Source organism: Protopterus annectens, chromosome 8.part0, assembly GCF_019279795.1.
Source record: "Protopterus annectens isolate FY-2018-M chromosome 8.part0, PAN1.0, whole genome shotgun sequence".
Lineage (NCBI taxonomy): Eukaryota > Metazoa > Chordata > Ceratodontiformes > Protopteridae > Protopterus > Protopterus annectens.
In genome coordinates, this window is record NC_056741.1 from 1,363,781,802 (window position 1) to 1,363,808,310 (window position 26,509).

A 26,509-nucleotide genomic window follows, 5' to 3' on the forward strand; every position below is an offset into this window, starting at 1 on the left:
GGCCCTAGGGCCTATATAAGCCTAGCCAAAGGTACCCTGGCTTTCGCCACCCAAGAAAATTATTTTCCTGTGCCACTGTCGAGCAGAGCCACAGAAGTGATCCCCGGGGTGAATTTCCTATCTCCCATCCAATCATAAAGATTTTTCTTGAACAGTACTAATGAGGAGCTTTGTTTGATATAGATAGGTAGTTTCTTCCAGGGTATAGGAAGTCTCTGGGACAGAAATCTATCCCTCCAGCATGTTCTGTTTATTGTGGTGACGAGGTTTAGGTCCCTAGACCGTGTAGCTCGTAGGGATTGGGATTTCATTAAGTGGAGCATGTCTAAAAGCTCTGGGTTTGACATAGCTTTGTGTGTTAGGCAGAGATCACCTCTGAGTAGGCGATATGCAACGGAGTAAAGCTGCAGTTTTGAGACTGTCTGCACAGGGCATCTCTTTGAGGCCGGTAATCCTCTGTGAGGTATTTCTGTGGCCTTTCCAGTTGTTGTAGATGTCTTGTGAGGTACATACCAAAAGGGGCATTGTACTCTATAATGGGTCTAATGAGTGACGAGTAGAGGGGAACAATGACCTCCTTTTTCCTGGATAAGAAACCTTTTTGTGATGAGGTGTGCCACATAGAATTTCCTGACTACTGTGACGATGTGATTATCAAAGGAGAGACTACTGTCCACCTGTGTCCCAAGGTCTCTTATCACACTTTCGGTGTTAAGTAGACTACCACCTATGTGGTAGTTCATGGGTACTGAGTTTTTACCAAAAGGAATGACAATGCACTTTTTGATACTGAGCTTGAGGCCATGGCTTTGACACCAGGCATCTGTCTCAGCAAGGCCCTTTTGTAGGATGTCCAAATCTTTTGGAGTTTTGATTATGGCTCCTAGTTTGCAGTCATCTGCGAACTTCGTTAATAAAGACCTTCTGTGTTGGCCTGTACTTCAGAGAAGTAGATACCAAACAGGAGAGGACCCAGGACTGAACCGTGTGGTACTCCACTTGTCACTGGTCTGAAGCTGGATTTGGAGTCTGCTACTTTCACAGTGTGGGTTCTGTCAGTGAGCCAGTTGGCAACCCATCTTGTGACATAGGGATTTAAACCTAGTTTAGTGAGTTTATCTATAATTCCAGAGTGGGGGATGGTGTCAAAAGCCTTGGCGAGATCTAGACAGCCTGTGTGAACCACCTTACCCTCATCTACGGCTTTGGTGACTGCTTCAAAGAAGTCTATCAGGTTTAGGAGACATGATCTGCCTTTTACAAACCCGAACTGGGTGGGGTCCTGAGTTTGGAGATTACCAATGTCATTGTTTATAAGTTCCATGATGATACGCTCCATAGCCTTGCAGACCAGGCTCGTTAGGCTGATGGGGCGGTAGTTTCCGGGGTCTGTGGTGGCTCCCCCTTTGTGGAGTGGGATAACTGTTGCTGTGCGCCATTCAGTGGGCACATAGCCTGAGGTGAGGCTATGATTGAACATGGTACTTAGGTGGGGTGCTAGTTCGTTCTGTAGTTCATGTAGAACACAGCCTGGGATGTCATCAGGTCCCATGGATGCTGTGTTCTTGGCTTTGGATAGTGTTTTTTTTACCTGTGCAGCCGTGATTACAGGAACTTTGCATTCTTCTGGTATAGAGATGGGCCCTTTAGGGGATGACAGAGGAGGTAAAGTTAGCACTGAACCTATCTGCCAGGATGTTGGCAATATCTGTTGGTTCTGTATATTTAGTGCCACTGTGCTGTAACTCAGAGCAGATCTGAGTGTTGCCATTGAGATTCTTGACATAGCCATAGAATGCTTTGTGGTTGTCTTTAGAGTCAGTGGCGATTTTGTTTTCATAACTAGCTTTGGAGGATTTTATAAGGGATCTCAGCTTCTTACTGAAGCTGACCAGGGAGTTTCTCCAATCATGGGATTTTACTCTTTTTTTTTTGCAACAGTTTCTTTCTTCTGTTGTAGAGTTTGTTTATGGCAGGGGACCTGTTCAAACAGTTTTATTATGCACAAACACATCAGGATAGAGTCTTAAATACTTTAACTTAGACAAACTTATAAACTAATTAGTTACCACACTCATACATGCTTGCACTTTGGGTGCACTTTCAAAATGGCACTGATGCTAGCACTTGCTTGCTATTTATATGCAAGTGCTGTCCTTGAAACGCTTCTTAAAGGTATCACGCGTACACACACACAGACACAAACAGACACACTATTCTCCACGAAAGGACTGAAGTCAGGGCAGATCCTAGCACCGAAGGGGGACGGGCTGTCTGCACCAGAACAGCTGGGACCGGAGGGATCAAAATAGAAAGCTCTAACCCATCTCAGCAGGTTAGAGGAGGAAGATTTGTTGGGAGTTCTGGGGGAAAAAAGGCCCAATTCCAGAAGGGAGAGGGGTCTGGAGGAAACAGAAAGACCCCTGGCCACTATGAGCTGATCTATCAACCTCACAATGTCCACTTCAGTAAGATTCCTGGAGGAACAGACAGATAATCCAGAGGGGGGGGGGGGATTCTGGCCTTTCCAAAAAAAGGACTGGAAGGCTGTACCATGAAGGGATCAATAGAAGGTGAATATCTTGTCCTGGGTAAGTACATAATTTCTGATTTAGGCACCGAGGGGTTGGGTAATGTCTGCTGCAGTGCAGTAGGTGAGGTCTGTACCAACCGGGAAACAGAAGCAGTCTGTGCCAATGAAACCAGTGCCAAGATTAGTGGTGCCGTAGTAGTAACTGGTGCTGAGGAGGTTGTCTGTTCTGACAGTCTCAGAACCTTGGCTTCTGGTTCCGTAGATGTGGAGGGGACGGAAGGCTTATGCTTTTTTGCCACCGGTGTTAAAGGAGAAGTCGGCACAGAGTGACTTTTCTACATACCATGGTCAGATTTAGATGGAGATGGAGCAGTCTTGGACAAGGCTTCTTCGCAAGAAGACTTAAGTAAGCCTTTCAATATTTAGTTTTACACTCAACCAAGGCCCTGTTACTAAAGGCCTGGCAAACAGAACATTCTTGGTCCAAATGAGCTGCACCCAGACAAACACAGAAGAGTGCCCACCTGAATTGGGCATCTTCCATCCTGGCATTGTTTAAACCCTGTAGTGCTTTTTGGTTCATCAGCCATGTTGACGAATGGAAGGACAGGAGTCAACTATCGAAAACATTTCACAAACTCTCACACACAAAAAATGACAGGATGGAAAAACTACCAACTATGGTAGAAAGAAGTACCAAGGATTGGTAAAGAGAAAGAAAAATACCAACTATGGTAAGACAGGGAAACAGAGCTACCTGACGAGGTAGAGAAGGAAAGGAGGGAGATATGAACGATGGTAGAGAGAATACCGTAAGGTACAGCAAAAATGCACTCACTCAACCAGAAAAATGGGTAGAGACTAATATAATAGAAAAAGAAACAGAAAGGAGATAAGAAAAACTTTCAGAAATAAAGAAATATTACTTTAGCTGAGAGAGGAATGGCTGACACATCTTGCAACAAGAGTGGCAAACGAGATCTGAAGTAATACAGAAAAGGGTATTGTGGGTACAGTCTTAGCTTGAGTTTTTGGCTGGCGCGAGCTGCACAACGGCCGAGCCAGTTCTTAGGATGGGAACAAAGTACCCAAAGGTCAAGGATGAATGAAGGTTGGCAATATCAAATCATCTGTTCACCTGATATGGAATGGCAGGCAGGCACTGAATATTGGGTGACGTGGTCCTAACATCTAAGGAGGTATGTGCTGGAGGTAACTAAGATATGAGATGCCCAAGAATTTTGTAAAGCCATCAAACCATATTCCCTAAGGGTGTGCTTCCACAATCAAACCACATGTCAGAGTGTACACATCTTATGTTAGGGATACCTCTGCCACCACAACAGGGTTATGTGGCCCCAGCAGTATCTCTTCTATTCTTGCTACAGAGACTTAGTTGATACAGGGAATTTTGAACATATTCTTACTCAAGGGTTTGGTCCTATTCAGCTGGTCAAGGAAATACTGAGCCAAGGAAAGACAACCCTGGCACACCGTTCATGGCAGTTGCTAAGGGTGCACCGCTCCTGCTTCTCTATCAGACAAGCCGAAACTTAAACACTTGCTAGTCAAGACTTGACAGTGGAAAACGTAGCAGAAGCAGAGGCCACCTCACTGGCCAAACCTGTAACAAAAAGTGTTGGCCAAGGTCTGGCCCCTACATTCACTGTCACATCCAAATAGATGGGAATAGGCAAAAAATCATTCACATAAGTGACTGTCCTGCTAGTTCCTGCACTTGTCACCCTTCACGGTTATCATATTCTTCAAGGCCTTGACATCAAAACCTTCTGCGGGTGGCTGGACTGAAAGCACCATCAAGGTTTCACACTGCATCTCTCCCAGGTTATACACAGTTGGGCTGCAGGGGTTTACCTCACCCTGTCGAAGGCAGACAATATCGAAGCTGATATTATCAGCACCAAAATGTCGAAAGCGAAAGTCATCACGCATGTAAATGGAAACCTCCCTAAGGGGAGATTTCTGTTTACTGCAATGTAGTGCGATCTCGGAGTTGGTATATTTAAGTAGCGGGGGGTGAGGGGGGTGCAGGGGGGCTTGGCCCCCTGCATAGAGCAATTTGTGTTGTGTTTGGGTGTTTTTTCGATGTTCGAGGGTTTTGACATTTTTGTGTTGATTATTATGCTGTCGACAGTTTGAGTTTTCTACAGCGTAATACAAACGCGGCTGCAGTCTTGGCTTGTGACCTGGTAATTTACAGGCGGTACGGCATGAGGGAGGGTACTGGCAATGCACATGTGGTTATAAGACTGCCCTTGGTATATCTGTGAAATCTTGGACTGCAACAATACTTAAAATTTGGGACAGAATGTACACCTTTTCAACAATGTATACTAGGATCAAATCCCCATATCACTCCACTGGCAAAAAAAGCTAGGGGAGCAGAAGGGGAAGGTGTGCCTTTCTAATCCAGCTCATAACATTATGAGCACTGTAAGAAAACTTTAAGCCCAAGTGCAGAAGTTAAATACTTTTCAGAATTATGCTGAGTAAGGATACACGTGCGACAAGCCATAAGAATTAAACAATGAAGAAAGCCTTCAAACGTCAGTCTATTATACAAAAATTTACATATGCTATAGGGGGCAATGTCTCATACTGCAAAGGTTCTCTCCCATTTTTCCTAGGAAAGTCTGTACATCTTCTTACTAAAACAGCAGGATACAGAAGAGCATACCTGGTGAGTTTGGGGAACAGATTGTGAATACATTTAAACTTCATTTCAGAAAAGTATTAGAGAGAGACAGCCTCAGCAATTCTAGACGAGAAATTTTCATTTAAAAATTCATGCTATAGGTTAGCTCCTCACCATGGCAACTGCACTCTCTCCAAACAGGCGTTCATTTTCTTTTAGCGCCACTGCCACAGGTGTTTTCCTTCGAGACTCTCTGAATGCAAGAATAAAAGATGTCAGAATAACACTGCAACTGCGTTTGCTGTCAAAGTTCATTACCCCATCTCCCTCCAAAATCTATCTGCTTCCACAGCTATAGGAAAACAAATTCTAACAGCTGGACAATGTACCCCATAACACACATTACATGAAAATGATCTTACCTGGAAAAAAAAGACAGACATATAAAATGAACCAGTCATCTCCTGCATACAGTTCTTTTATTTAGGTTCATAGGTAGATAGGTACTAGGCTATTGGCCCAAGGGCCTAAATAAGCCTAGCCAACAAGGTTCCCTGGCTTACACCACTCAAGAAAGTTATTTTATAGGGTCATAGGTAGGTACTGGGCTATTGGCCCAAGGGCCTAAATAAGCCTAGCCAACAAGGTTCCCTGGCTTACACCACCCAAGAAAGTTATTTTATAGGTCCATAGGTAGGTACTACTAATTTACTTTAAATTACTTCCAATAGTTAATTCTCTAAAATATTTCAAAAATAATGGGAAAAAAGGCGTTTCATATGAACTCTGTGTATATGCATACCACTTTGAACAGAATGCTCTCTACTAACTATTGTAGTGAAACTGTGGTTGCCATGGTTCAAGTCCCATCACTACTTAAAAGAAATGTTACTTTACAAAAATATAATTTTATAGCAGATTTGCATACTCAGAACAGCATGTCCTATACCACAAGTTAATGCGTTTTTTTTTTTTTTTTAGATCATATTGTATGGCTTCTAGCATGATTATTGTAAAGTCACTGGAATTTTTATAACCTTTAAAGTCTCAGCCCAAATTATTTGTGACGACTGTACTTTACTTTTCTAATGTGCAGTTGATATGTCTGCTTCAGAGAGATAAAGGGCAGTGGACCTTCTTTAATGATACTATAAGTTTCAAGAAACAAGTTTCATCATTTTTGTAACCAAGGACTATTCCATCTGGAGAAAAACAACATGCAAGGACACTTTTTATGCAGCTATTCTAATTCAACTGCTTGAAACAGATATGCACTGTGAAAATATTTCTGAATAAGTGTTTCAATTACCTATTGCCATTATTATCATCAAATGCTAATGTGCCTTTTCAAATAGCAATATATAAAACGAAGTTATGGCTTACCATAATGTTTCATCTGTGTTGTTTATCTTATTCCAGTCATCACTGATGGGTTCGGTTCAGAGCCCTCATAACCGATCCGGCCTAATACCAAGCTTGCGTACACCAAAAACTCTCAAGCTAAGCTGCTACCCCAACAATGCCTTTCTCACAGTTACCTCAGATCGAGTTTGCATGCAACATATAGATGAAAAGCAGAGGCCATTTCTGTGCAGAAACCCTGACACACCACAAGGACCCAGAAGATGCACCAGGAGAGGAGCCTTTGGTGGGGGATGGAGGGAGGGTGTGATGACTGGAAGAAGATAAACACAAATGGAACATTATGCTAAGATACAACTTCTTTATCTGATGTTGTTAATCTTCTTTCCATTCATCAGTGATGGGACAGAATCCCAAGCTACTTGAAAACCTGGGTGGCCCTTATGAAAGAACATTTCTGAGAACCACTGAGCCGAAGGCCGCTCTTCCCCTGGACACCAAATCCAATTTGTAATGTTTGATGAAAGTATGGGGTTTAGCCCAAATGGCTGCTGTGCAAATGTCGTCCACAGAAGTCCTGGAATGAAAAGCAACAGAGGTTGCAATGGCTCTCGTTGAATGAGCTTTGATATGAACACGTTTAGATTAATTCGCCAGTGAGTAAGAAAAAGTAATACAATCTCTGAGCCATTTTGATAAAGTGACTTTTGATACTGCACATCCCATTTTTGGGCCAGAAAAGGAGATGAAAAGTTGATCCAACTTGCAGAAAGATTTAGTCCTATCCAAGTAGAAATGTAGTTGTCTAGGTACGTCCAATAGATGTAGACAGTATTTTCCCTTAATGGAATAATTTGGAAAAAATATAGGTAGCTCAATGGACTGGTTAACAGAGAAGTCAGACACCACTTTGGGGAGAAAAGATGGATTAGTACGAAGAGATAGTCTGTCTTTATAGAAGATTAGATACGGACTTTTGATGCAAAAGGCTTGTAATTCCGATATCTGTCTAGCTGATGTGACAACTACTAAAAACAGAGATTTCTATGAAAGGAATTTAAGGTCACATGTCGAAGCAGTCTCAAAAGGGGGTAGAGAGAGAGACTGACTAATACCAAAGAGAGATTTCATATCTCTACAGGCTGCCTGATTGGGAGTCTACTATGGAAAACTCCTTTGAGAAAGGTCTTGCAAAGGCGGGTGGAGATGAGAGTAACGCCATCTAAACCGTTATGAAAACTGGAGATAGCTGTTAAGTGGACTCAAATACTGGAAGCTGATGCCCCATTGTCAAACAACTCAGAAAGGTATTGAAGTACAACAGCTGCAGGAGCTGAAAAAGATCTAGCATCTAATTATTAGATCAGATAGTGAACTTTTTCCACTATCTCTGTAGAGTTTCCTGGCGACTAACGGAAGTGGAGAAACCAAGCTGTCAGACTGAGAGTGGACAGATGTGGGGAGTCAACCCTTGGGGGTGAGAGATTAGGTCCTGACGAGTGTCCAGGATCCATGGAGGTTGTAACAGGTGAGGCCGGAGAAAGTACAGTTGTGTACACTTACTATAAATGTAGATGTTCGAGTGTATTCACTGTTGCAATGATCCCATTTGGGTAATCTGCTTGCAGTAGCCCTCAGTTGGCCTGATTATCAAAATCTTGGGTCCTGCGTCAGTTTCGGTTTCATCTTCCTTGATGTCAGGTAGTCAGGGGTATAAAGAATGCAGCCAACGCCATTACATCAGTTTTTCTTGCCCCAGATGTCAGGTGCCCCCCATAAAGGGAAACAAATATATATATATATATATATATATATACACACACACACACACATACACACATACATACAATGGTATACCTCCAACACAAAAGCAAATGCACTAAAAAACTTTTAAGCATAGAAAAGGAGAGTAGAGGTATAGCCAAAACAAGTCAGGAGGGCTGGAGGGAGGGTAACCATGATTGCAACAGTGAATACACTCGAACATCTACATTTATGATAAGTGTACACAACTGTACTATGTTCTTTGTGTTTCACTGTTGCAGTCATCACATTTGGGTAAATTCCCAAAGCCAAGGATGGGAGGAGGAAATTAGATAGCCTTAGGACCAGCTATAAGGCCCTGCAAGACTGCAGTGGCAAAGCTAGCTCTGGATTTAGAGAAAATAGGCAAATGGTAATGCTTGGTGAAAGTATGTACAGAACTCCAGGTAACAGCTTCTAGGATTGTCCATGGTAGCGACACTTCTGAGAAAGGCTGTGGAAGTAGATGCAGCCCTGGTTGAATGGGGTCTAATCTCCTGTGGGATAGGTTTTCCATGGTGCTTATAGCAGAAATGAATGCAATGGCCTATCCATTTAGAAATGGTTTGCTTTGAAATGGCTTTCCCCTCTGCCCCTGCAGCAAATGCCACCAGCAGTTGTTCAGAATTCCTTTGAGGTTTAGTCCTGTCCAAGTAAAATCTCAGTTGTCTGTGCACATCTAAGGAGTGCAGTATGCGTTCCCCTTTGTTCTGTGGATTAGGAAAGAAGGTTGGCAAATTAATGGACTGATTAAGAGCCACACTGGAAGCCACCTTGGGCATGAAGGAGGGATTGGTCCTAAGGGACACACTGTCCACATGAAAGGTGATGAAAGGCTCCACTGCTATAAGGGCCTGTAATTCAGATACCCTTCTTGCTGAAGTGCTTGCTAAAAGGAAGGCTGTTTTCCAAGAAAGGAATTTCAACTCTGCACTTGCAGTCGGCTCAAAAGGAGGAAGAGTGAGCTTTTCCCAATACAAAGTTAAGGTCCCTAGCTGGAGTTGGGGCTATCCGAGGTGGTCTTAGGTTATTTTGCCCCACTGAGGAACTGCTTGAGCAGTGGATGGAAAAAGAGGGGTGGGTTCTGTGTTGTAATGAGCTGAAATGGCTGAGTCGTGAATTTTGATGGAGGAAAAATAAAGGCACTTGTGAAGCATTTCAGTTAAGTATTGAAGAATCTGAGGTAAGTTGGGTCCTGCTGTGGCCATCTCTTGAGCTTGGTTCCAGGCACAGAATCCTTTCCATTTTTCAGCATAAGATTTTCTAGTACTAGGCCTCCTTACCTCCAAAATGACATCTAACACTTGTTTACTGAGGGATGGTAACGGAGAAATTAGATAATTAGCCAGGCTGCCAGGTTCAGGGTTTGAAGCTGAGGGTGCAGAATCTGGCTGTCCTGTTGAGACAGCAGGGTAGGGGTCTGAGGCAGGTGCCATGGAGCCAGCAGTGACACGCTGTGCAAGAGGGGGTACACCAGTGTTGGTGAAGTCAGTCTGGTGCAATCAGTATCGTCCTTGGTTTGTCCTGTTTGATCTTTAGTAGTACTTTGGAGAGGAGAGGCAGAGGGGGAAAGGCATACACTGACAGATTTTTCCACCTGAAGGACAGAGCATCCACTTTCCAAGCTAGTTTGTGGGGAGTCCTTGTGCAGAATTTGTCCAATTGGTAGTTCTGGGAGAGGCAAACAGGTCTATATCTCGGCTCCCCATTTGTGTATCAACATATTGAAAGTCTTTGGTTTCAGTTTCCACTCGTGTGGGTCCATGAGATTTCTGCTTAGTTCATCTGCCAGTGTATTTAGTCTTCCTGGCAGGAACTGAGCTTGTGGATGCACTTGGTAGCTCAAGGCTGTGTTCCACAGAGCTATGGTTAGTCTGCAGAAGGGGTAGGAATGGGTACCCCCTGCTTGTTTATGTACCACATAACAGTGGTGTTGTCTGTCTTTACCATTAATTGTCCTCGAAGAATGTGGTACATAAACAAGCAGGGGGGTACCCATTCCTACCCCCTCTACAGACTAGCCATGGCTCTGTGGAACACAGCCTTGAACTAGTCTGCAGAGGGGGTAGGAATGGATACGCAAGACTTGGAAGAATGTGATCCTTGAAGGCTGTCAGCGTGTTCTGTACAGCTAACATTTCTTTTTGATTGATATGCAGGTGCATTTGACTTGAGCTCCATTTGCCCTGAATGCACTTCCCTGCCAGGTGAGCTCCCCATGCATAGTCTGATGCGTCTGTTAGGGTTTGGGCGGCAGGGAGTAGCGTGAATAGTAGTCCCTTGTTTAGGTGGCAGGCCTCTGCCCACCAAAGGAATTCTAACCATAGGCAAGGTATGATAGGAAACATAGCTTCTAGATCCTGGGAATGTTGACACCATAGGTTTTTTTAGACACCATTTTAGTTTCCTCATATTCAGTCTTGCATATGGAATTAGTAGAATGCAGGAGGCCATGAACCCAAGGCTTGCAGTATTTGCCTTGCAGATAGCATGGTCTTTGTTACCATTAGTTTGAAATAAGTTGTCTAATGAATTTGTTTCTCTGGCGTGAGGAAAGCCATCTGGGAAGTTATGTTCAAGTTTGCTCCCAGGAATATAATTTATTGACAGGGTACCAGATGACATTTCTTTTCGTTTATGGTGTTCCCCAGACAAGTGAGCACCTTTTGTACAAATGCCAGATGATTCAAAAGTACGTCCTGGCTTTTTGCCTGAACTAGACAATCATCCAGATATGGATATATTTGAATTTTTCTTTGCCTGCAAAATGCAATGACTGGAGCAAGGCACTTTGTGAATGCCCTGGGCGCAGTAGATAAGCCAAAGGGCAGTGGAGAGAACTGATGGTGCATGTAGCCTGCTTTGAAGCATAGGTACCTTCTGCAAGTTTCCATGATTGGGATGTGCAGGTAGTCTTCCTTTAGATCCAGTGTTGCCAACCAGGCATCTTTGCCTAGCATAGGAAGAAACTGGTGAAGAGTTAGCATCTTGAATTTTGGAATCACCAAAAAAGTGTTTAAGATGGACAGGTCCTGGACAGGACACCATGAATTGTCTTTTCTGGGTACCAGGAAAAGTCTTGAGTAGAAACCTTGTCCCTTTTCCTCTTCTGGTACAGTTTGAATAGTCTTTATGCTTGAGAGAGAGAGTACTAGCTTTTGAGCCTCTGCCCACCCACTTGGGGTTGGTAACGTGTGGAAGTGAAATATGCATCCTTGGGAAACTATATTTAAAACCCATTAGTCCTGTTTAATGAGTTCCCAGTTTTTTGCCTGCAGAGCGATCTTTCCCCCTAAAGGAGAAGACAGCTAAGAAGTACTTGGAAGTTTTAAGGTTAAGTCATTGAGACAGCTTACCATAGGAGGGAGTCTTGGTACTCCCTGATTTGGTAGCAGAAGCCCCCCACTGCTTAGTCCTGTGCATACCCTGGGACTGAAACCTGGGGGTTCTGCTTGTTCTGGGTTTGGACTGAGAAGGCCTGGAAGAGGCAGGAAAGGCCCAATTCCTAGAGGGCCAATGCCTACTAAATCTTGGAGGCTGTACTTGCAGGAAATCCTTAAAAGTTTGCATTGATTTAGCTTTTTCCTCCATTTTTTTTTAAGAACGTCTTCTGCTTTGTTGCCAAAAAGGCTGCTCTGATTTAAGGGAGCATCCAACAATTTAGCTTTAACATGATCTGGCAAAGATTGCTCCTTAAGTCAAGTATGCCTTCTAAGTACAGACCCAGTGACAGCAGCCCTGTAAGATGCTTCTAATGAATCAAAACCACATTGCAAAGTATGTTTTCCAACCTGTTCAGCAGAATGCATTAAATCCTGTAAATCTTTATTTTCAGCACAGTCAGGAATCAACATCATTTTCTGTTTAAGCAATCCCATAATATGTTGCCGATACTTTAACATGTGAAACTGGCAGTTTAAGGCCCTAATGGCCATGGTTGCAGAAGTGTATACCTTCTTACCCCATCTATCCAGCGCCCTGGAGTCTCTATCAGAAGGGGTAGGATTTTTGGCGGTAGTAGCCTTAATGCCCTTGGGTCCCTGTGAAATGGTATCAGGATCCAAAGTAGGATTTTTAAAAAGGAACTTGTGAGAGTCAGGAACCCTGTAATATCTATCAGGTTTTCTGGGAAACAGGAGGTAAAGAATCAGGGACCAAACTAGATTCCGAAAAGTCATCATCAACAATGTCTAGAACAGGAGGGCTAGCTAAAGGTCTGTGTTGAGGCAGGAGTAAGGAATCCCTAAGCCTCTTTTTAGAATCAGAGTAATCCTGGCTTTCCCAGCAGAAATGCTCCCTAAGAGTATGCAAGGTTTCACCAAAAGAGAAATCCTCTGGAGGGGAAGCAGAGGGAATAGAGTCCTCTGCATCAGAATCCTCATAGGTAGATAAGGGTAAATCCTGGTCATCAGAAGAAACAGAAATTTCAGAATCCTGGTCAGAAGAGTCATAAGCAAATTCAGTCCTAGTTCACTTAGAAGGGTAGGGTTGGCTTCCCCTGATTAAAGTAATAAGGTCTTCAGCCATTCTTATTTGTTTTTTAGGCATAGAGGCCTGACCATGCAGTCTGGGCGTCGGTTTTCTAGGCATGGTTCAGGTTTTAGGCCTTAAAGAAGAAGGTGGCATCGGTTTAATATGCAAGTCAGTAGGCCTGAATACACCCCCTCAGAAGCCAGTGCCTGCACAGTGGCTCCGGACCCATTCAGGGTAGAGACATCCGCAGGTTCCACAGTTGAAGCATCTCGCGGCATACCAGACTCTGAATGAGTCTCAGTAGAGGCCTGCGAATCTGAAGTTGAGGGCATCAGGGGCTGCGAAAGCACCTCACTGAGTACCGGCGAACTGGCGACTGTCTTAGAAGAAGTGTCGTCGGCAGCTTTGGACCTAGGTGGCCTGTCTGTGTCTTTATCTTTACATTTTTTTGGAATGTCGGTAGTCGGATAGCTTACCAAAGACATATCTGGATAATTGAACCGAGAACCAAAATATTTAGAAGCGTAAATATACAGACGACGGATAGTTCATTGGTTAAATAAGGCACAAAACCGACTAGGTACGTCGTGGTCAGGGCCTAGGAAAGGAATACAGTACAAATGAAAATCTTTGGGATATTTGCTTTCCACAAGAAATGCAATTATTAAATTATTAACTTTTACTGCCATCGGCAAAGAGCAAGAAAAAGTTTCCCCAACGGGATACTTAGCTTTAGTTGAAGACATCGGTTCTGAAACTCGAAAATGAAAATTTCAGGGGTTGGCCGACCAGCACTTGTGAACTGCTTCTGCTTCGCGCACTGCATGGCAAGAAAGACTGATGTAATGGTGTCGGCTGCATGCTTTATACCCCTGACTACCTGACGTCATGGAAGATGAGACAGCAACCGATGGAGGACCCAAGACTTTGATAATCAGGACGACTTGAGGGCTACTGCAAGCAGATAACCCAAATGTGATGACTGCAACAGTGAAACACGAAGAACATCCATACTTGCAGAGGCCAAAAAGGGGCAATGAGGATCACTTTGCATCTCAACCGAATTGCATTCTTTAAAAATAGGGGGTATCAAAGGTATTGGAGGATAAGCATAGAGGAGACCCGCTGGCCAATCGTGAGTCAAGGCGTTTATCGGCAACTCCCCGTCTGGGGGGGGGGGGGCAAAGAAGCTGCTGCATTTGTTGTTTGAAGGGGAAGTAAAAAGACTGCGGCAAGGCTGGCCCCAACGGCTGAAAATCTCTGTCATCATGTTTAGGTTGAGAGACCACTCCTGTGGAAGGAGGATGCATCTGCTCAGTCTGTCGCAATCATGGTGGAGCCCCCCCCCTCGGGATATGCGCTGCTATAAGAAAGCAGTTGGAAGCTATTGCCCAATGCCAAATTCTCATGGCCTCTTGACACAGGGGGTAGGATTTGGTCCCTCCTTGTTTATGCACCACACTACAGACATATTGTCTGACTGGACTGCAATCGTTCCCGATGGAAGGAGCGGATGAAGTGCCTGCAACACCAACAGCACCGCTCTCAACTCCAGAACATTGATATGCAAGCTGACCTCAAAGCTGGACCACATGCCTTGGACTGTCTTTCCCTGAAAATGGGCCCCCCACCCTATCAGGGAAGCGTCTGTGGTGACCATGGCGTTGGGTTGAGGAGTCTGGAAGGGAGCAACATCAAAGACTTTCATCTGCCCTCATCCACCAAAAAAGATCTTGCTTGCAGGAATTGGTGATTAGGATCTGGGAGTTTACAGGATGAAGACTGGACACCCACTGGGACAAAATAAGCCATTGTAACAGTCTCATATGCAATCTTGCCAGAGGAACAATCGGGATGGCTGCTGCAATAGACCCCAGAGCTTGTAGAACTTCCCTTGCTGACACCTTCCTTTGACAGAGTATCACTTACACTTGTAATCGTAACCTCTGAAGCCTGTGATGTGGGAGTGAGACCTGGCGTGAGCATTGAATACTGCTCCTACAAATTCCAATTGCTGGGTAGGATGAAGATTGGATTTTCCCCAGTAGACTGTGATGCCTAGAAACTCTGCCAGTGTGAGTGTGCAGCGGTGGGCCATGACCAGTAGGCGCTTGGTGGGGGGTGGAGGGGAGCTAATCATCTAAATATGAAGACGCCTGGAATCAATGAAGTCTCAGATGAGCTGTTACCACTGCTAGGCATTTCGTGAACAGACTGGGGGCTGTTGAGAGACCGAATGGCAGGGCTCTGAATTGGTAATGATTGGCTCCCAGCTGGAAGCGAAGGAGACTCCTGGAGCATTTGTCCATTTTGATGTGGTAATACGCATCCCGGAGCTCTATCTAAAACATCTGAAACACCCTCACGGAGAAAAGGAAGAATAGATTGTGTCGTGACCATGCAGAATTTGGTTTGAACCACTGATTTCTTTAGTTGGCTAAAATTAAAAATGGGTCTCCAGTCCCCGGTCTTTTTCGGCACCAAAAAGAATCTTGAGTGGAAACCGGATCTGCACTGGTCTGGGGTGACTGATTGGCTGAATTGTTTTTGACACAGCTTTCTTATCTCTGAAGCCGCATCTTCCCTTTGGCTGGGTGGAACATCGGGAAGGCATTTTGAAGATCTTGCGCAAGATATTAGAGGGATGTAGTAGCTTCTGGAAATTCTCTGCACCCACCGATCGTTTGTAATAGAGTGCCAGGCAGTTTGGTGCAGAGAAACACCTGCCCCGACTGCTTCCAGAGGAAAGAAATCAGGCAGCGCTTCAGGAGCGCTGATAAAGTCGTCCAGAGAAAGAATCCCTGGAGTCCTGGTTTCAGGGACCCCCTCTGCCCCTAAAGGGGCATCTTCCACCACTGGAACCCCCTCTGCCTCTGGGGGAATCCTCACCACGTGCACTGCAGAAAGGCCCTTGAGATTTTTGTGCCATATCTTTCCGCTCCTCTGGTTCCTGGAGAAAGAAGGCTGAGGTTTGGAAAAACGTAGGCCAACAGCAGACAAGGTCTTTCCATCTTGTTCGCACCTGGCCAGTGTCTCCATTTTAGAACCAAACAAAGCGGATGGTTCGATAGGGGCGTTCAAGGAGGACTTGGAGTCCGCGAGGTCACAAATGTGCATCCAGGCGTGGCATCTCAAAGTGCAGTTGTGTACGCTTACCATAAATGTAGATGTTCTTGTTGCAGTAATCACATTTGGGTTATCTACTTGCAGTAGCCCTCAGTCGGTCTGATTATCAAAGTCTTGGGTCCTGTGTCAGTTGCCGTCCCTTCTTCCGTGACGTCAGGTCATCAGGGTTATAAAACATGCAGCCGACGCCATTACATCAGTTTTTCTTGCCCCAGATGTCAGGTGCCCCCCCTAATGGGAAGCAATTAAATCTATAAATATACAAGGTTAGACCTCGAACAAAAAAGCAAATACACCAAAAAGCTTTTGAGCATAATAAAGGAGAGTAGAGGTATAGCCAAGAGAAGTAAGGTGGTTGGAGGGAGGGTAACCAGGACTGCAACGGTGAATACACTCGAACATCTACATTTATGGTAAATGTACACAACTGTACTATGTTCTTCATGTTTCACTGTTGCAGTCATCACATTTGGGTAGATTCCCAAAGCTAAGGACGGGAGGAGGAATTTAGATAGCATTAGGACCCACTATAAGGCTCTGCAAGACTGCAGTGGCAAAGCCAGCTCTGGATTTAGACAAAATTGGCAGATGGTAATGCTTGGTGAAAGTATGTACATAACTCCAGGTAGCAGCTCCTAGGATGTCCCTGGTAGGGACGCCTCTGAAAAAGGCTGTAAAGGTAGATGCAGCCCTGGCTGAGTGGGGTCTAATCCCCTGTGGGATAGGTTTTCCATGGTGCTTGTAGCAGAAATGAATGCAATGGCCTATCCATTTGGAAATGGTTTGCTCTGAAATAGCCTTCCCCTCTGCCCCTGCAGCAATTGCCACCAGCAGTTGGTCAGATTTCCTTTGAGGTTTAGTCCTGTCCAAGAAAAATCTAAGTTGTCTGTGCACATCTAAGGAGTGCAGTATCCATTCCCCTTTGTTCTGTGGATTAGGAAAGAAGGTTGGCAAATGAATGGACTGATTGAGGGCCACACTGGATACCACCTTGGGCATGAAGGAGGGACTGGTCCTGAGAGACACCCTGTCCGAATGAAAGATGATGCAAGGCTCCACTGCCATGAGGGCCTGTAATTCAGATACCCTTCTAGCTGAAGTGATTACTAAAAGGAAAGCTGTTTTCCAAGAAAGGAATTTTAAGTCTGCAGTAGCAGCTGGCTCGAAAGGAGGAAGAGTGAGTTTTTCCAATACAAAGTTAAGGTCCCATTCTGGAGTTGGAGCTCTCCTGGGTGGTCATACATTTTTGGCCCCTCTGAGGAACTGCTTGAGCAGTGAATGAGAGAAGAGGGGAGGTTCTGTGCTATAATGAGCTGAAATGGCTGAGGCGTGAATTTTGGAGGAGAAAGACAAGCCCTTGTGAAGCATCTCAGTTAAGTATTTTAAATCTGAGGTAAATTGGGCAATGCCGTGCTCATCCCTTGAGAGTGGTTCCAGGCACAGAATCTTTTTCATTTTTCACCATAAGATTTTCTAGTACTAGGCCTCCTTGTCTCTAAAACGAGATCCATCACTGGTTTACTGAGGGATGGTAAAGAAGAGATTAGGTAATTAGCCAGGCTGCTAGGTTCAGTGTTTGAAGCTGAGGGTGCAGGATCTGGTTCTCCTGCTGAGACAATAGGGTAGGAGTCGAGGGCAGGTGCCTTGGGGCCAACAGTGACACACTGCGCAAGAGGGGGTTACCAGTGTTGGCGTGGCTAGTCTGGTGCAATCAAAATCATCCTTGGTTTGTCCTGTTTGATTTTTAGTAGTACTTTGCAGAGCAGAGGCAGAGGAGGAAAGGCAAAGACTGATAGGTTTTTCCAGCTGAAGGACAGATCATCCACTTTCCAGGCTTGTTTGTGGGGAGTCCTTGTGCAAAATTTGTCCAATTGGTAGTTCTGGGGAGAGGCAAATAGGTCTATATCTGGGTTCCCCCATTTGCTTGTCAACAAGTTGAAAATCCTTGATTCCAGTTTCCACTCGTGTGGGTCCATGAGGTTTCTGCTTAACCCGTCTGCCAGTGTATTTAAATTTTCCTGGCAGGAATTGAGCTTGAAGGTGCACTTGGTAGCTCAAGGCTATGTTCCACAATGCCATGGCAAGTCTGCAGAGGGGGTAAGAATGTGCACCCCCCTGCTTATATACCACATAACAGTGGTGTTGTCCGTCTTTACCATTAGTTGTCCCGGAAGGATGTGGTCCTTGAAAGCTGTCAGAGCATTCTGTAGAGCTAACATTTCTTTTTGATCGATATGCAGATGCATTTGACTTGGGTTCCATTTGTCCTGAATGCACTTCCATGACAGGTGAGCCCCTCATGCATAGTCTGATGCATCTGTTAGGGTTTGGGTGGCAGGGGGTGGTGTGAAAGGAAGTCCCTTGTTTTGGTGGCAGGCCTCTGCCCACCAAAGGAACTCTAGGCATAGGCAAAGTATGATAGGAATCATTGCTTCTACATCCTGAGAATGTTGACACCATAGGCTTTTTAGGTACCACTGTAGTTTCCTCATATGCAGCCTTGCATATGGAATTAGAAGAATGCAGGAGGCCATGAACCCCAAGGCTTGAAGTATTTGTCTTGCAGATAGCAGGGTTTTTGTGGCCACTTGTTTGAAGTAGGTTGTCAAATGAATTTGTTTCGCTGGCGTGAGGTAAGCCATCTGGGAAGTTGTATCAAACCTTGCTCCCAGGAATATAATTTGTTGACAGGGTACCAGGTGAGATTTCTTTTCATTTATGGTGTACCCCAGACAGGTTAGAACCCTTTCTACAAAGGCCAGAAGATTCAACAGTATGTCCTGGCTTTCTGCCTAAATTAGACAATCCTCCACGTATCGGTATATTTGAATATTTCTTTGCCTGCAAAACGCAATAACTGGAGCTAGGCACTTTGTGAATACCCTGGGTGCAGTAGATAAGCCAAATGGCAGTGCAGAGAAAGTACAGTTTTGTACCTACCATAAATGTAGATGTCCGATAGGTATGCAACTGCAGTCCTTACATATGGGTTGTCCTGCCTCAGGCAGCCCTTCGGTCGGCCGGATTCCAAAGTCTGGGTCCGGCGTCGGCTGATGTCGCCCTTTCCCCGATGTCAGAGCGCCTGGGGTATAAAAACGTCAGCCGACGCCATCTTCTACAGTGTTTCTTGCCCCAGATGCCAGGTGCCCTCTAAGGAAGGCTAAATTTTAAAAATAGAGAAAAAATTCCAGACAAGTACAATAACATAAAAACAAATACACCATAAAAGATTACCCCAGGTAGCTAAAATGAGGGGTAGAAACCCAAAGGAATACCACAGAGGGGTAGGTGGGAGGGAAAACCTGACTGCAGGTGCATACCTATCGGACATCTACATTTATGGTAGGTACAAAATGTACAGTTATGTAGATGTCCGATAGGTATGCATCTGCAGTCATCACATATGGGTTGTCCTGCCTCAGGCAGCCCTTCGGTCGGCCGGATTCCAAAGTCTGGGTCCGGCGTCGGCTGACGTCACCCCTTCCCCGACGTCACAGCGCCTGGGTATAAAAGCGTCAGCCGACGCCATCTTCCTCAGTGTTTCTTGCCCCAGATGCCAGGTGCCCTCAAAGGAAGGCTAAATTTGGAGAAATGCAATAAATTCCAAACATGAAATACACCATAATAGATAACCCCAGCTAGCTATGAGAGGGAAAAGTACCCAATAAATACCAAAGGGGGGAAGGAGGGAGGGTAAACCTGACTGCAGATGCATACCTATCGGACATCTACATTTATGGTAGGTACAAAACTGTACTATGTCCTTCAAGGATGCATCTGCAGTCATCACATATGGGTAGAATACCATAGCCAATCTGGGGGTGGAGGATCTATGTAAAGGATGGTGTAGCTAAAATGCCCTGCAGGACTGCCGTAGCAAAGCCTGCTCTGGATCTGGAATATAAAGGTAAATTGTAATGCTTGGAAAATGTATGCACGGGGCTCCATGTAGCAGCTTCTAAAATGTCCTTGGTAGTCACCCCTCTTAAGAAGGCTGTGGAGGTGGCTGTGGCTCTGATGGAATGAGGTCTAATGTTAGCTGGCACAGCTTTTCCATGGAAGGAATAACAAAAACGAATGCAATTCCCTATCCATTTTGAAATTGTCTGTTTGGAAATCGCTTTTCCTTGTGCACCAGGAGCATATGCTACCAACAGCTGGTCAGTTTTTCTGTAGCTTTTAGTTCTGTCCAAGTAGTAGTGCAACTGTCTGTGCATGTCCAGGGTGTGCAGAAGTTTCTCCCCTTTGTTTTGTGGATTTGGAAAGAAGGTAGGCAGGTGAATAGCTTGGTTTAATGAGACCCTGGATACCACCTTTGGCATAAATGAAGGATTGGTTCTCAATGAGACTCTGTCCTGATGAAAAATAAGAAATGGCTGTACTGCCATAAGGGCCTGTAACTCAGATACTCTTCTTGCTGAGGTTATGGCCAGATGGAAGGCGGTCTTCCAAGACAGGAACTGTAGTTCTGCAGATGCTGCTGGTTCAAAGGGAGGCAGAGTTAGTTTTTCCAACACGAAGTTAAGGTCCCAAGTAGGCACTGGAGGTTTCCTTGGAGGACTGATGTTTTTAATTCCTCTTAGAAACTGTCTTAGGAGAGGATGAGAAAAGACAGGTGGATCAGTATTGTACTCTGCTGAAATTGCTGAAGCATGAATTTTAATGGAAGAGTAAGACAGGCCATTGTGGAGCATTTCTGCCAAGTATTCCAGGATATGTGCCATGTTCATCACTGTCGCATCTAGGCCCTTTGTGGTGTTCCAAGTGTGAAATCTTTTCCATTTTGCTGAATATGCCTTTCTTGTGGAAGGCCTGCCAGCTTCCATGATGATATCCTTCACTCTCTTGGATAGCTTATCCTGAGGAGGAGTCAAGGTATTTTCCAGGCTATTAGTCACAAGGTTTTCAGGTTGGAATGCAGAGTTTTGCAATTGTGCTGTGTCAGGAGAAGTGGCCATTGAGGAAGAGGCCATGGTTTAGTGCAGGACATGCTCTTTAACAGTGGGTACCAGTGTTGTCTTGGCCAGTCCGGAGCTATCAGAATCACTTTTGGCTGCTCTGTCCTGATCTTTAAGACCTTGGTCATTAATGGAAGAGGTGGAAATGCATACACTGTTAGAGTTCTCCAGCTGAAAGATAGGGCGTCCACTTTCCATGCTTGTGGGTGGTATGTCCTTGAGTAGAATTTCTTCAGCTGATGATTGTGGGGGGAGGCAAAAAGATCTATGTCTGGCCTTCCCCATGATTGTGTTATCTGTAGGAAGATGTCCGGGTGCAACATCAATTTGTGTGCATCCATGACATTTCTGCTTAAGCTGTCCGCCAGTATATTGTCTTTTCCTGGCACAAACTGGGATTGCAGGTCTATATTGAGTTTCAAGGAAAGTTCCCATAGATTCATTGCCAGTCTGCAAAGAGGGTAGGAATGGGTGCCTCCTTGCTTGTTTATGTACCACATAACTGTGGTGTTGTCTGTCCTTATTAGCAGGTGGCCTTGATGCAGAAAGAGTTTGAAGGCCTCGATGGCATGTATCACTGCCAGCATTTCCTTTTGGTTTATGTGCATGCGTAGCTCCTTTTGTGACCATAGTCCATGAATACATCTGCCCTCCATGTGCTCTCCCCAACCGTGGTCTGAAGCGTCCGTTGTAATGGTTTGGCTGGCTATTGGCTTGCTGAAGGGCAGACCCCTGTTTGATTGGCTTGCTTGAGCCCACCACAGAAATTCCTTTTGGAGACATGGAATGAATGGGATCAAAGTTTCTAAACTGTGGCTGTGCTGAGTCCATAAACTCCTTAGGTACCATTGTAGTTTCCTCATATGCAGCCTTGCTTGGGGAATGAGAAGAATGCAAGATGCCATGTAACCCAGGGCCTGCAGGATTTTCCTTGCAGTCAGCGGAGTTTATCTTGTCAGATTCTTGAAGTAATCCGGTAGTTGTCTGTTTTTCTTCTGTGAGAAAAGCCATTTGGGTGGTTGTGTCTAGATCCGCACCCAGAAAAGTTATTCTTTGGGATGGAACAAGTCTTGATTTGTGAATGTTGACTGTATATCCCAATGCCTGCAGTAGGTGGATGGCATAATTCAAGTCCTTTACCAAAGTTTGTTGGCTGTCCGCTTGTATAAGGCAGTCGTCCAGATATGGGTATATTTGAATCCCCTGAAGTCTGCAGTGTGCAATTACTGATGCCAGGCATTTCATGAATACTCTGGGCGCAGTAGATAAGCCAAAGGGCAATGCTGAGAATTGATAATGCTCTGAGCCTGCAAGAAATCTGAGGTGTCTTCTGCAACTTTGTCTGATAGGGACATGCAGGTATGCCTCCTTGAGGTCTAGAGTCACCAGCCAAGACCCCTTGCCCAGCATGGGAAGGAGTTGCTGTAGAGTCAGCATTTTGAATTTTGGCACAATGAGATAAGTATTCAGTGCGGACAAGTCGAGAATAGGCCTCCATTGATTTTCTTTTCTTGGAACAAGGAATAGTCTGGAATAAAATCCTTGTCCTTGTTCTGAAAGAGGAACCTTTTCTATAGCTTTCATTTGCATTAAGTTGGAGATTTGTTTCAAAGCCTCTGCCCTTTGATTTGGTGGCAGGCCTGGCATGCCTTTTCTTTTTGGCAATGTGTGAAAATGGAACCTGTATCCTCTGTCTATTATTTGCAGTGTCCATTTGTCTCTTGTAATAGTGTGCCAATTGTCTGAGAATAAAGAAAGCTTTCCGCCCAAAGGTGCTTCTAATTGAGCCCTGGTTGGCGGAGTCAAAGCAAAGTCATTGAGTCTGTCCTTGTGCAGCAGTTGTAGGTCCTGCACTACCTCTCTGCTTGGGAGGCTGCCATTGACGCCCTCTGTAGGAGCCTCTAGCTTGCCCTCTACCTCTGGCATGCCTGTTCTTGCCTCTCTGAAATCTTTCTGTGTCCGGAAAGGACCAATTCTTGGCAGGCCAATTTCTGCTGAATCTTGGTGGTTGGACTTGTAGAAAATCTTTGACTGTTTGTACAGATTTTGCCTTTTCCTCAAATTTCTTTAAGACCTCCTGAGCAGTGGAGCCAAATAACTTTTGCTTTTCCAGTGGAGCATCCAGAAGCTTAGCTTTAACATGGTCTGGCAGAGATTGTTCCTTCAGCCAAGCATGCCTATGTATGACTGCACCTGTCATAGCTGACCTACATGAAGCTTCCAATGCATCATAACCACATTGTAAGAAATGGTTACTAACCTGCTGGGAGTTATGTACCAGATCCTGTAGTGATTTGCGATCTAGGGGTTCAGGTGAAGACAGTTTCTTATGCAATTCATCTAACAAATACTCTTGGTACTGTATCATATGAAATTGACAATTTAATGCCCTCATAGAAAGAGTAGCAGAAGTATACACTTTTTACCCCATCTCTCTAAATCCCTGGACTCCCTTTCAGAGGGGAGTGGATTTTTACAGGTGGCAGCTGTAACCCCTTTAGGGCCCTGGGAAATAGTTTCTGGATCAGCAGAGTGGGCCTTGTAAAGAAAATGGTGCGAGTCCGGGACCCTGTAAAACCTATCGGGTTTGACAGGGGCCGGAGGAAGAGTGTCAGGGGTTATGCTATACTCAGAGTACACATCATCAATGACATTCAAAACAGGAGGAATAGCCAAAGGTCTATGCTGAGGTAAATGCAGAAAAGTTCTTAATCTTTTCCTGGAATCAGAAAACTCCTGGCCCTGCCATTTGAAATGCTCTCTCATAGTGTGAAGGGTCTCCCCGAAGGATAGTTCTTCAGGAGGGGAGGCCGAGGGGCTCGATTCCTCTGCATCAGAATCCTCGTAGGCCGAAAAAGCCTCCTCCTGGTAGTCCGAGAGAGCAGAGCCATCAGAGGCCTCCTCTGAGGAGTGGGGATCAGAGGGCTCAACCCTGGGCCTTTTGTCTAGAGGAGGTTGAGAGCCCCTGTCCGGATGGGGTTGAGATCTCCTAATCAAGGAAATAAGGTCCTCTGCTAAAGTAAGAATCTGTGAACTTGTAGAGGGTTCCTGAGGAATAACCCTGGGAGGCATAGCTTTTGTATGTTTAGCAACTTTAGCCCTGGTGAATGCCTTTATGGACATGGATGCAGGAGGCCTAGCTGCACCACGTGCTGGAGTAGTTTTGTCTAGAGGAATGGTATCGGAAGTTTCCAAGACACAAGTTTCTGAAGGAAATTCAATAACCGACTCAGCAGGGGCCTCCGGGGCCGAGGTTGCTGGTTGAGCGGTTTCGGGGGTCGGAAGTACCAAGGACTCTGTTTCAGCCGAGACCGAGACACTCGCGGTAGGCCTGGCCGTGGTTTCAGCCAAAACCGCGGCCCGCATGTCGGTCCTTGTCCTTCCGTTTCTTTATTAAATGTGAAGTCGGAGTCTCCGACTGCATATTGTATGAAAAACTAGCCCCAAAAAATTCCTCTGCAAACTCCGCCCGACGTCTAAGAGTACGTCGGTTGAAGGAAGCACAGGCTGAACAGGCCGAGACATCGTGGTCTGGGCCTAGGCAGGGGAAGCAGTAAGAGTGGAAATCCTTATGAGGTATTTGTTTCCCACAAGTTAAACAATTAACTTTATCTGACATCGGCTGAGGCAAGAAAGAGTCCCCAACGGGGTACTTAGCTTTTGAAGTCTTCGGTAGCTGAATTACAGGAGCTGGCCAACCGGCACTTGCGAACTGCTTCTGCTTCGGGCACCACGCGGCAAGAAAGACTGGGGAAGATGGCGTCGGCTGGCTTTTATACCCAGAGCTCTGACATCGGGGAAGGCATCAGCTGGCCGGACCCAGACTTTGGAATCCGGCCGACCGAAGGGCTGCCTGAGGCAGGACAACCCATATGTGATGACTGCAGATGCATCCTTGAAGGACATCTGTACTATGTCCTTCAAGGATGCAACTACAGTCCTTACATATGGATTGAATACCATAGCCAACCTGGGGGTGGTAGGCACTAAGACAAAGATGGTGTAGCTAAAATGCCCTGCAGGACTGCAGAAGCACACCCTGCTCTGGATCTGGAATATAAAGGCAGGTTGTAATGTTTGGAAAATGTATGCACGGAGCTCTATGTAGCAGCTTCTAAAATGTCCTTTGTTGCCCTCCTCTTAAAAAGGCTGTGGAGGTGGCTGTAGCTCTGGTGGAATGTGGCCTGATGTCAGATGGCACAGCTTTTCCATGAAAAGAGTAGCAGAATCGAATGCAATTTCCAATCCATTTAGAAATTGTCTGTTTGGAAATTGCTTTTCCCTGCAATCCAGCAGCATAAGCTACAAAAAGCTGGTCAGATTTTCTGAAAAACTTTGTTCTGTCCAAGTAGTAGCGCAACTGTCTGTGTATGTCCAAGGTGTGCAGAAGTCTCTCCCCTTTATTTTCAGGATTGGGAAAGAAGGTAGGCAGGTGAATAGCTTGATTCAGGGACACCCTGGATACCACCTTTGGCATGAATGACGGATTGGTTCTCAAAGAAACTCTGTCCTGATGAAAAATGAGAAATGGTTGTATTACCATAAGGGCCTGTAGCTCAGAGACTCTTCTTGCTGAGGTTACTGCCAGAAGGAAAGCGGTCTCCCAAGACAGAAATTTCAACTCTGAAGATGCTGCTGGTTCAAAGGGAGGAAGAGTTAATTTTTCCAGCATGAAGTTGAGGTCCCATGCAGGCACTGGTGGTTTCCTTGGAGGGTTGATGTTCTTTATACCTCTTAGAAACTGTCTTAGCAATGGGTGAGAAAATACAGGCGGATCAGTGTTATATTTGGCAGATATTGCTGAAGCATGTATTTTTATGGAAGAATATGAAAGGCCATTGTGGAGCATTTCAGCCAAATATTCTAGGATCTGTGGAATGCTCATCACTGATGGGTCTTGACCCTTTTTGCTGTTCCAGATAAGAAATCTCTTCCATTTTGCTGAGTATGTTTTTCTAGTGGAAGGTCTGCGTGCCTCCAGGATGATATATTTTACCCTTTTGGAAAGTGTATCCTGAGGAATAGTCATGGAATCTTCCAAGCTGTCAGCTTCAATGTTTTCAAGCTGGGGTGTAGTGTCCTGTAATTGTGCTGTGTCAGAAGAAGTGGCCTTTGAGGAAGGAGCCACGGATTGGTGTGTGTCAAGCTCCGTAGCAGTGGGTACCAGTGTTGTCTTGGCCAGTCTGGAGCTATCAGTATGACTTTCGGTTGCTCTGTCTTGATCTTTAGTAACACCTTGGTCATCAAAGGAAGAGGTGGGAAGGCATATAGTGTTAGAGAGTTCCAACTGAAGGAGAGCGTCCACCTTCCATGCTTGAGGATGGTATGTCCTTGTGCAAAACGTTTTCAGATGGTGATTGAGGTGGGAGGCAAAAAGATCTATGTCCGGCCTTCCCCATGCTTGAGTTATTTGTAAGAAAGTGTCTGGATGCAACATCCATTCGTGTGGATCCATGATGTTTCTGCTTAGGCTGTCCGCCAGAACATTGTCCTTCCCTGGTACAAACTGGGATTGTAGCTCTATTTTCAATTGTAGGGAGATGTCCCAGAGATTCATTGCCAGTCTGCAAAGAGGGTAGGAATGGGTACCTCCTTGCT

At 45.2% G+C, this 26,509-nt stretch overlaps 1 protein-coding gene across 1 annotated transcript in view; it reads right to left on the reverse strand.

Annotated features, from left to right (window-relative positions):
• HYOU1 (hypoxia up-regulated 1) overlaps positions 1–26,509 on the reverse strand; it is a 1,290,196-nt gene that overhangs the window by 1,112,943 nt on the left and 150,744 nt on the right. Inside the window, exon 4 of the mRNA XM_044079444.1 lies at positions 5,364–5,442. Within this exon, the coding sequence (XP_043935379.1) occupies positions 5,364–5,442 (79 nt within the window). The remainder of the gene's footprint in view (positions 1–5,363; positions 5,443–26,509) is intronic.